At 44.2% G+C, this 11759-nt stretch overlaps 1 protein-coding gene across 1 annotated transcript in view; it reads right to left on the reverse strand.

Annotated features, from left to right (window-relative positions):
- HHIPL1 (HHIP-like 1) overlaps positions 1 to 10992 on the reverse strand; it is a gene marked incomplete at its 5' end in the record, with an annotated part of 14927 nt that extends 3935 nt beyond the window's left edge. Inside the window, 6 exons of the mRNA XM_010017561.1 lie at positions 1222 to 1303; positions 4298 to 4443; positions 5302 to 5428; positions 7346 to 7674; positions 7953 to 8096; positions 10346 to 10992. Coding sequence (XP_010015863.1) covers positions 1222 to 1303; positions 4298 to 4443; positions 5302 to 5428; positions 7346 to 7674; positions 7953 to 8096; positions 10346 to 10992 — 1475 coding nt within the window. The remainder of the gene's footprint in view (positions 1 to 1221; positions 1304 to 4297; positions 4444 to 5301; positions 5429 to 7345; positions 7675 to 7952; positions 8097 to 10345) is intronic.
- Between the last annotated feature and the right edge of the window lie 767 nt (positions 10993 to 11759).

The raw sequence follows: 11759 nt of genomic DNA on the forward strand, positions 1-11759 counted from the left end.
AGTGGCGGTCTTTTTAATCCACAGACTACTTCAGTCTTCAGAGGTTTTCAAATTGGTTCAAAAATGCATGATGTTTGCATTTGAAAGGTGTAAGTCCTTTATGATTAGGATTGTTTGCCTTTGTATTTCTGTGGAAGCCAAGAGCTTCTCTCTCTACTACTGACACAGGGATGTTCCCTACTTTTATGAATTTTCCTGTGATTTTTTTCTGTCCTCTGCACAGGAAAGAAGCTTCTTTTTAAACGTAGGACTTGTTTTTGACTTCTGCTTTGTTTATTTTTGCAAAGCTTGCATAATACCAGCCTCTTAATACACAGTTTACAGGAACTCTTCCACTGTGTTAGATAATGGAAAATGCTCCTGACAGAGGAGAGTCAAAGGAAAACATGCAGCAGCTCTGGGGGTTGCTTAACTTTGGAGTCTGGTTCCGACATAAAACCAGATGAGTGGTTTGGTTCAAAGTGCTCAGATAGCTAAAGCTGTAAATGTAATCCACTAAAAAAAAAAACCAACATAAAAGCTACAAAAGTCTCACTCTCCGTGTCTGGCTGAAAGTAGTTTGGTGTTTAGCCAATAATAGTAATGCTTAAAAACAGGAAGATGGAAAAAACAGCTATAAGTCTTCCCATAAAACACAGCTATTCCCTGCCTTGCCCAGTCTCAGATACACACACACAGGATCCAGAAGGTGTAACAATGGTCTTCTTTCCTCGTCCAAGCCGTTTTCCTCTTTGAAACACAAAAAATAAAGTACTTTTTGACATTAAGTTGTGGTTTGTGCAAGAAAGCACTGCAGGTCATGCTGCAGGTCAGCTGCAGCTGCAGCTGCCTGTGCACAAGGCTCTTACGGGAGATGCAGCTGGCTACAAGGGACGGAGAGGAACTGAGAATAAACACCTTGAGAAAAACTGCCTCCTTTGGGGCAGAAATCTAGAGAAACTTTGCCCAAGAAAGACAAAGTATCCGTAAAATCCTCCTGTAGCTTTCAGGAACAAATTTCCCAACCCATATAACACCAAGAGGCCCCAAAACAAGTGTAGACTCTTAGAACTGCAGGAGCTTAGCAGACCCACAATGGGTTGCTCCAGCCATTCCTTGATCAAGCTCCACAGAAGGGCCCAGCATGGGAGGAAAGCTGGTTATTCAGTCAACATCATTCATCACATCCACACCCGGACACACTGCACCACACTTAGGCTTTGCAACAAGAGCATCTCATACCTAGAGGTGTCCACCACTTTGTACACCACTCCATGGGGTGCTGTGGCACTTGGTACACCAGTGGACATGAAGTAAAGCTCCCCTGGGGAAAAAGATAAAAAACAAACAAACACAGCCATGAAAATTCTCCATTGAGCTTCTGTCCCGATCAGCACAGAGGCATTAACTCTGCATCATGGGTCAGAGAGCATCAGAAAGCATGGGACCAATGTGGAGATCTGTCTACCAGAGGAAACTAGACAGGTTTGTATTTGGGTTTGTAGTGAGAGTTCATCTGAAGTCAGTGGCATAAAATACTCCTAGTGAGTGGGAGCTTTTACATATTGTCATGAAACATTATTAAGACAAATTCCCACTGTGGGTTCAGCTGCCCACACTTTAGCTGTCATCTCAGTCTGATCTTTAACTTCCCTAATGCAGAACAGTCAAACCCTTAATTCCCTTTCTCAAAATGAAGTGAAAGGAAATTAAGAATGTTCACCCTGTCTTCTGCTCTTTTGGATGAAGTGCTCCTCTGGGGTGAATTACAGGAGAACAAGATTTTGCTTTTGCTTTCTCTAGCATACTCACAAAGTGACGTGTATCTCACAGAAAGGCGTTTGGTTCATCACAGCTCTGTCAGGCCACATGGGTAGGGTTCGACCTTCATCCAAACAATATCCACCTCCATTTATTTAACTTATTTTGTCTTAACTGCATTTCTGTCCTTCTGCTTCCGTTGTGCAGGAGACACCAGCATAAGCAGTCCCTCCAGCAATCTCCTTTCTTTCTGCCAGCTCAAGTTCTTGAGCAGTGCAATGAAAAGGATTGGAGAGAAAAAATACACTTCCAATATTTATTTTTTTTTAAGGGAAAAAAAGAAGAAGAAAAAGAGGCAATGGAAACCCGCTTAGGAAGGCAGATTTCTTTGGGCATCCTATGGATACCCCAATGGGAAGAGGGGAAGGAGCAGAGAGGTCAGAGTGGGCAAAAGAAGGTGCAGACAGTTGGTGGCAGCTGGTGCTGGCTGCTGAGCCTTCCTCCTCCTCCCTACTCTCCTGCGTTGCCCTGGGCTGAGCTCCTCCGGATGCTCCCAGCCACCCTGGCTGGTTTCTTCCTTTTTCTGATGCGCTCCATTAACCACAGGCCACAGGCAGCCTTGATGCAAACAGGGGTATGAAACACTTGTCACTGCATCTTGCGGTGCAGTGATGGGTGGTTTACATCCCAGTCCTCTTTCCTGGACATTATCAGTCAGAAATACAGATGCTCAGGTAATCACACGTGTGCCCCACAGACATAGCAACAGTGCCTGCGGTGTCCTCGGCATGTTCAGCTGCCAGGGAATGGGGTTGCTGGCTTTATACTGGCTGTGCAGCGAGCCAAAAACATAGGTGTCCCCACCGCATAAACACATCCAGAGCACCAGCCACATTAACATTCATCAGAGCAACAACCCAAAAACCAAACACTTCTGTGCAGAAAAGCTTGTTAAAATAAACTTGTAAACGACAAGCTGTGTAAAACCAAGACTCTCAGCACACCAAAAAGGTGCAAGAGGAGACTCTTCACTGCAGATAAAGCAACCTCCCTATTTTGTTAACAACAGATTTTTTTCCATTATGATAAAGCAAACACAAGGCAAATAACTACCTCTGCAAACAGACTCCTGCCCCAGTTCCCACTCAGCTCTACTGTACTTGTGCAAATCACTCATGAAAAGCACAGGACAGAAGGGTAGCAGGGTATCAGCCCCCCTTTGCACAGACACTGCCCACGGGTGCAGGACAAAGGAGATGTGCTCACCACGTGCGTGAGTAAGGGCTGCAATTAACAGCTTGAAAGTGCACTTAGCAGCCCTCTGAATTGGCGCAAAGCTGATTTAAGCTAAGTTATTCTGATTTTAGGGTAAAACACCCTTCTCGCCACAGCACTGCGAAACAGCTCTCCAAAAAAAGATAAAATTCTTAAGTCAAACTTTTGAGCTAATATCTAATTTGGATGATTTGCATTTACATGATAAAATTTGCATTTATATGGCGTGCCATGGATGTTGCGTTTGTGCGTCATCCACACCTAATGTTATCTGCAGGAAAAACAGATGTTAAGAAACTGGCGCATTCTGGAAGCAGGTGTTTGTGACCATGAGCCAGGACCTCCCCACAGCAGGGCAGAACATCAGCTCCTGCATTGCGAAGTCACACATGAGGCTACTTAGCAATGGGGCTAAACACTGCAGGGCTGATCTCCCCCCCCCCCCCCCACCGGGGGGCGGGCCACACTGCCCTCCCCCTCACCGCAGGGCTGAGCAATTAGCCATACCCTTGTACGACCAAAGAGAGAGGTCACCAGCTTTCTGTCCACCCGGGACTCTTTATTTCCTCCTTTTCAAATCACAGCATCTCCCTTCTAGAAAGCAAAATGTCTCCAGTCTTAAAAAAAACCACTATGCAAAGCTCCACTGAGACTGCATCCTTCAGTCCTATGCAAGGTAAAATCCCAGCTGGCACTAATAAAATATGGACTTAAGCAGCCTCAAGACATAACGGAGGGTTTTCATTCTGCTTCTCCTCAAGAGGTACAAATATTCCAGGCCCGGGTGAGCAGGTTCATAATTACTGTTCATTACAGCTGCTTCCCTGTATCCATTGAAAACACCAACAGCCTTCTTGACTAGCCAAGAGCATAGACTTGCTCTCTCTTGGGTATCAGCTTCTCAGGGCCTGCATTCCCCACGGCATGGCGCCATGAAGAATGAGGTTTCTTTCCTAAGATGTGCTTTATTGTATTTGCTCTGCTGTTCCCAGTCCCCCAGAGGGCGGGTGCGCGGGCAGCAGCACACCCAGCCTCAGTCCCAAGGGCTGTCCCTCTCCAGTTCCCCCTGCAGGCACTGCCTGGCACACGGGCCTCAAAATTAGGATTGTAATTTCGGTTCAATGTTTGGGAGATGCTGGGAATTTTAAAGACTGACAGGCTCATACTCTGCCTCCCCACCACCCGCTGCACCCCAGGAGCCCTCCCTGACCCCTTCTCTGGTGTCTTCCTCTGAAGAGAAGCCGCAAGCATGCCATTCAGTGTGACAAAGTTGGAAGATTACCTGCTTCATCTTCAGCAAAGGAGATGATGTATTGGTAATAGTTATTGATCAGCCCAGGGAACATGCACGTCTGTCCCGTCCCCATGCAGATTTCACTGTACTGCCACTCTCCGGTAGCACGATCCTCCTTCAAAGACATCAGGCGTCTGCAAGGCAAAAGAACACTTCCACAACACAACCAAGAATATGATTTATGAACACTAATGAGGACAGCTGGAGGGATTTTTATTGCTTCCTACCCACATTAGCTGCAACAGGAATGGCAGCTCCTCAAGAACAAAGGATTGTTAATATTAAAACAAATACATGCCCACACAACACCTTGTCTCTCAAGGGCAACACAAACACATGAAAAAACAACAGCTGAGGGTTCAAGGGATATCAGACTATTGCGGAGGAGGTGGGTGCTGCTGGATACACAGAGCGCTGTTCTCACTGCAGCTCGGTGACCTCTCTCCTGCCCAGGACCAGCGCATCAGCCGGGGCAGGTGGCAAGGGCACTGCAGCAAGAGGCCTGGGAGATGCAGATACGGCAAAGGCAGGGGAGCTGGGGGAGAAAGGCGGCAGTCTCATGCCTCCCGCACCACAGGTTTGCATCAGACTCACTGCCAGACAATGTAGTTTTTTCTTTCTATTTCTTCAGTGTCTGGAAACACCGCATCAGAGTGTTTGGGTTTTTTTAGGATGTATTCAAATGCTTTTTTACACCACTTCCAGGACTTTAAATGAACATTATATCATTGCCCCTTTATTTGTACTGACACAATGTGAACCAGTGACATCGAGGGCTGCTGGAATGCACAGCACCATGGAATAAAGGTTATGTAAAACATGCCATGTGAACCCCCTGTGATGAGCAGTTAGGTTTGCATGGTGCTTCCAGCCAGCAAGTAGCAGGATGACTTCAGTTGTTAGACTGCATGTGCACTCACAGACAGGTGGTGTATCACTGGAGGACTTTGGCTGAGGGTACAGCTTAGTGAGTATCTGAAGTATTTACTTACCCACTCATAAAATCACCAAATATGTACAGGCCATTCAGATTCGGAGACTCGCAACCCCGATAGACATAGCCTCCCGTAACTGATTTCCCCATTTTGTGTGGGTATGCGTAAATTGGAAGCACATCATCTGCAGGAGAGAAAAGATCTGTGGCTTACCTTGTTTTACATATGATCCAGAATAGCTGTTTATCTAGACAGGTGTAAGACTAGCACGATACAATCAGGTTCTCTTGAGCATCTTGTAATTAAATGAAGTGCTGATAGAGTCATATTTAGCTTGATTTTCACCTTTTCAGAACCACATTTGATAGCCCTGCCCAGCTGGCTGTGCTAACCATGGTCAAGTGAGAATGGTCAGTGTTTCATTTGCAATAGAAGCTGAATTCCTGTTAAGCCCAAGTGCTCCTTATTACCCAGACACCTCGCTGTCCTCCTGATCCCTTTTCCTCCCCTACAACCCAGCTCTGTTAGTGCAGCTTCTGTCCCATTTCTACACAGGCTAGCTGCTTTTCCTATGAATTTGCAGGTTATTCTTAGAGCCACTGCACCCATGCGGGAGATATTTGCCCAATGCAGCTTTGGTTTAGGGGTGAAAGGGCAAAATAGAGACAGGTAACTCCAGACTGCAGGCACTGGTGAAAAGAAACGTCAGATGTCAGTGCGAATAGCTTCTGTTTCTCTAACACAGAGCAGCTTAACCTGAAAGGACCATCAAATATTTATAGCATGGTGCAGGCAAGATGTAGTACTGGTATATTATTGTAAAATATAACTTAAAACACTAGACAGGCAAAACAGAGGGAGATGCCCTGATTTTGACAGTCTCCATTAGATGCTTCCTCCCCTTTCTTTTAAAACTCCTGGTATCTCCTCATGGTACCCACCCCTCCACATCCTCACAGCCTTCTCCCTGCCCGTATAGCAGATGCCTCAAACACAGCAGCTCTGCCAGAGAGGAACCTGCACCAGGGGCATTTCCTCTAAAGCAGCTGTTTTCTGCGCTTCAGCTGCACTTACCATTTTAAAGGGGCTGTGTCATTTCGCTGTTTTAACGAAAGTGTCTCTAAAGGCATCAGAAATTGTTCTGAATCCCTGGAGACCCCAGTAAAGTGCCTGCCGTGAATGCTCACACAGGCACTGTCACACAGAAGAGCATTAAACGGGCTCTCTGACAACTGCTTCAGCAAAGGCAGTGCAAAAAATCTGCTTCCTGCACTCCCAATTTTTATAAAGAACAATCACTACCACTGTACTTGGAGCTAAGTTAATAAAAGGAAGGAAGTTAAACTAAGTTAATAAAAGGAAGTCAAACAACAACACATAGCACATAGAAGAGACAAAAATCAGAATCTCGGCTAGTGTGCACCAGTACCGGCCTACTGCTCCCTGGATCTCAGGGGAGATGCTCCAGCATAAGATGTAGTGACATCAGACCTTGCTACACAATACACTCTGACTTCACACGTGCACTGGAATTTAGCCAGCCAGCAAGTACCCTGAATCCAGGTTTCACAGTTAAAAAAAAAAAAGCAATAAGGTTTTCCTTTTTGGCATAGCTAAAAGAAACAAAGATACACTGTAACTCAGTTACCTGCAAAGCAGGCCGTGCGTATACTGTTTGACCAGCTTACACAGTATGTTTCTTTCTTTTTTAAAAAATAAGGACGTTACTTGTAAGTTATGAAGAAAAATACAATTGCTCCAAATTTTTCTCACTTCTGCAGGAAAGCTTATTTTATGTGGAAAACATTAATTTTTTCCCCTAAACCACAGAATCACCAAGCAATTTGACTAACAACACAGATCGCCTAGAAAAACAACAGCCAGAGTGTTTCCTTTTCCTCCTAACTCAAAAATGTTTGTTGGACTTTCAATATTCATCCCAAGTCAGTTTCCTTCTAGACTGAGACAGTAGAGGTTTACATCTCAAAAAACCATATGTTTTCCATCAGGCAGCCAGGCTCCGAAGGCAGGAATTAAAAATGACAGTGCAGAAAACTGCACAGTGGGAGGTGCAGTTAATTTAGAGAGCACATCTATTTACCCATTGAAGAGTTGGTGCAAAGCTTTTTATCGTAACAGCTGAACCCTTCCCTCGCCCTCCAGCCGTAATTTTTCCCTTTCTCCACAATGTCGATTTCCTCGTATTTATTCTGCCCCACGTCCCCGCAGAAGAGCCGTCCTTTCCCTTCCTTGGTGCGAGGCTCGCCCCGATCAAAAGAGCAGCGCCACATGTTTCTCACTCCGTATGCATAGATTTCAGGGCGAGCCTTGGGGTCATTAAGAAAAGGGTTGTCAGGAGGGATTCGGTACAGAGGCCCACGGTTGTTGTTGTTCACATCGATCCGCAGCACTTTGCCCAGCAGAGTCGATCTATATTGGGAGAAGAAAGGAAAGTAAAAAATAAAGAAATAAAACTAGACCTCAGTTAAACATCAGAGATGGTTTTTTGGGGATGTTTAGGGTTTCATTCTTCTTGCTTTGGAAAAGACAAGTCTTTCAACATCTCTGGAAAAACAACCATCTCAAGACTATTTCATTTGCATCGGGCCACTGTGCAGCCTTCAAGCAGCACTGAATTCCCACGACCCACTGCACTGCAGCCGCACACTAGTGGCATGGAGCTACCATAGGGATGGGTCCACTCTTACTTGTTCTGTGCATTTCCAAAGGTCCCAAAAGGATCTCCAGCCATGCCTCCATCTCCAGTAAATATATAGAGATACCCATCATCTCCAAAAAGCAGCTCTCCTCCATTATGGTTGGAAGCGGGTTCTTCTATTTCCAGGATTATCCTGAACGAAAGCACAGAGAAGGCATTACCTACCGCACAAGCCCTAAACAAAAGGCAGAGCAACTCCAATGTTGACACAGCAGGAACAGATTTGTTTTGATGGAAACTCCTCCATATCCATGTCACTGCACTTTGCTTAGGCATAGCTGATTTTCTAACCTTAAATAATTCCAACATACTTTCCAGATTACAGAAATACCAAATTGTGCAATAAGGAAAATCTGGGAAGTCACATGACAGAAGATATTTTTAATGAATCATACTTTTCCTCTGATTCTTCCTTCCCCCTTATTAAACTTTTTTTTTTTTTTTTTTAAACGAAAGGTATCTCAGCTTAAATCCAATTGTAAACTGCAAGAGAAAGGACTCTGGTCCACCTGTGCAGCATTTGGCACCATCCTGACAGACGCTTTCAAGGCAAACATAAAAGTTTTCAAACATTGAGCAATAGTCAAATTCTTAAAGAGAGAAGAATCCTTAAATGACAATTACACAGAACTTCACGAATTTAAAGAGTGGTTAAAAGCAGCCCCGCCAACAAATTAACATTTTTACAAAGGTTATTCAAAGCAATACCAACAACCTTTACCTTAATTTTAAATCCAAACTGTCTCCTTCTTTTATGTTTATTTTACGCACCTGGCACTCCTTTCATAGTAAGAAAAGGGTGAAATGCATAAAGTACAACTTTATAGAAATGTAAAGCCACAAAAACATGCAGTGGAGACTCCCAGGTATAATAATTGAATTTTATTTTACTCCAGCTTCTATAAAAGTCCGGATTTCATGCTGGCAGTGCCTCTTAATAGCTTCAAAACTTAATTAGAATAATCACTTATACCACCTCATTTTCAGTCAGGTTTTTTTCCCTTCTGAAAGTACTGATAGCTACAATCATGATCAGATTGTAAATTGTGGGAAGGAACCCAACTATGTAATTACTGTCTCCTGCTGTTAAATGTCACCACCTCTGAGATAAGGCAACTGTGCACAAGCGCACAGACTCCAGCTGCAGGAGCAGGAAGGATTCTATATGGACACAAAGGTGAATCCTTCTCAACCTTCCAAAGAAGATGGAAAAAACCAAAACACATTGACCAGAAATCTGTGGACACACAGACACATGACTTGCTGCTAAGGCAATGCACACCACATGTCGGCCTGAGCTCCCTCTTGGGCAGCATCTCAGGATGAAGTCAGTGGGACCTGTGCCTACACAAGCACAACAGGACCACAGTTTTGTTTTCTTAAGCTCTTGCCGTACTAACCATTGGCTAAACAAGCAGAGAAAATGTTACAAACGGAGAGCCTGAGGATTTTTTTTAGTAAGACAGCTCATGGGCCCTGACTCTGCAGGTTTAAGCTCTGGACTTGCTTTGCAGAGGACCATGCTTCAGTTCCACCTACCTGTCATCTACAATGCTGCTTACCCTGTAATTGCTTTATAAATCAGCATCCTCTTTTCATCATTAGGCTACATGCATTTCTGAGCTAGAATCATCCACTGCTGAGTATTTGGAAAGCCTCTAATATAACCCACGTAACATAGCAAAAATCTTAACATAACATTCAAGGGTCTCTTAAAACAGTGGTTCTGTTATGCAGCTATAAATCTACAAAGTGACTTCACAAACAAACCTCTCATTGTTTGTGCATATTAATGTCGATCAACTGCGGGACCAGACTCAAACAAATGAAATTTCCAATCAAAATGCATTCAGCAACAGCATAGTGGTTTGTATTTTATTTAATTTGATATTAAATTAGTAATATCACAGTGTTGAGCTGTCATTCAGCTAAAGAAATATGGGCCCAAATCCATCTTTGGTCCAGTATCACTAAGTTCATTTATACTAATTCTGGAAACCTTCGGAATGAATTTCACTCATGCTCTGCAGAAGTCCGTTTTAAAGGGTAATCACCACAATAGCAAAAAAACACTAACCAAAAATCAGATCCCAAAATACTAACTGTAAACAATGTTTAAAAAATGTTCAGTTAAATCTTCTGACACAGCAGAACTGGGAGATGTAAATGTTTTATCCCTGAGCACTTGCAGTTCTTCCATGGAAGACATGCATATTCTCTGTCTCAATATGCTAGAGACAGACTTGAACTAATACGCTAACACACTGCAATGCAAGAACAGTATTAAGCTAAATAAGCCTCGTTCATTAATAGCCTTTAAAAATGCACAAGCTGCCTTCTGAGATCTTAAATACATTTGCCAGAGAAATGTGTGTACAATACCTTTCAGAACCATGGTCCAAAGCATTCATGTCAGCAGGAGAAATTCTGAACTCACTGATTCGGATTCTCTCTTCATAATGAACTTCAACTGAATAGTAGACATACACTTTACCATTAAATTTGAATTTAGGATGGAAGACAATACCTAGAAAACCTCTCTCGTCTCCTTCCCAAGGTGAGGTAAGCACAGCTTCGCTGATGTTCAGAAACGGCTTTTCAAGCCTGGATCGATCAGGGAGGTAGGTCCACACCAGACCAACCTGCTCCGCAATGAAGAACCTGTGGGTGCCATCGTTGGCATGCACCATCGCAACAGGATTGCGCAGCCCATTGGCGACCTCTGTGAGGCAGAGCTGGAGACAGCCCTCTGCATCAGCAGTCACTAGCCCCAGGTTTTGGTTAAGGTTCTGGTTCGCCAGCAGGTGTGGAAAGCAGTAGTCTGTGTCCTCCAAGGACAGGTAGCGGCAGAATTTTGCCACGTTGTTCTCCAGTGCAATTAACTCTTGGTCTGCAGAGAGATAGCGAAAAATGGAGCGGCATTTTTGCCACACTTGCAGGCAATAGTCTTGGCAAAGTCCTGGTATCGTCCGCACAGGGGTGGAGGGATCCTCAGCATCGTACAAATGAGCTGCATACGGAGAGCATTCCTAGAGGGAGAAAGAAAAAGCCTCAAGCGATTTCTTGGACCAGATCTGAAACAGCTGAGCAGCAATACTAATTGGAGAAATTTCACCTTAATGACAACATACGTTGTGGTTTATTCTGAAGATAAATTAACACAGAAAGAGATCATAGAAAGGGGGCTTATCTCAGCATTCACGGAAATTATCTTCAGTATCACTGGTGAAAGCTGGCTTCCTCTTGCTGTTACTCATTTATTCCAAACATAGCACTAACTCAAGAAAACCAGCAACGACACGTACCTTGCTACATCACCCCAGAGGACCGTACTTTGGAAAACCAGACTTTTCTCTTGGATGGTCTAACTTAATCTGTGAAATAATGAGCAGATTGATCACAGCACAGAAGCCAAACCTAAGAGCTAGATGAGAAGATTCAGGTCCTGCATCTTCAGGACAAGGAGGAAATGGGAAAGGTCTGCAGGGCCAAGCCCCATAACTTTCATACTTCCTCATCTGATAATCCAGACATGTACCTCAAACACAGATGTGATTTGCAAGTTGGAAGGAGCAGGATGAGAAAGTGTAGGAGGAGAGGAGAAGGACACTCATACTTTTTACTGCACAGTGCACCCAGCCTGGGATGCTATCACTGCATACGCCATCCTTGCTGGGTGCAGCTGCCTTTGATGGTGGATCTTTGCCTACAGAGAGTTACATACCTGACTAGAAGTAATGAAATGTATCTTATAATCATGACACTGGTCACCAAGTTCTGCAGGGAGTGCTCAGGC

The sequence above is a fragment of the Nestor notabilis genome, unplaced genomic scaffold (assembly GCF_000696875.1).
Source record: "Nestor notabilis isolate BGI_N333 unplaced genomic scaffold, ASM69687v1 scaffold3117, whole genome shotgun sequence".
Lineage (NCBI taxonomy): Eukaryota > Metazoa > Chordata > Aves > Psittaciformes > Psittacidae > Nestor > Nestor notabilis.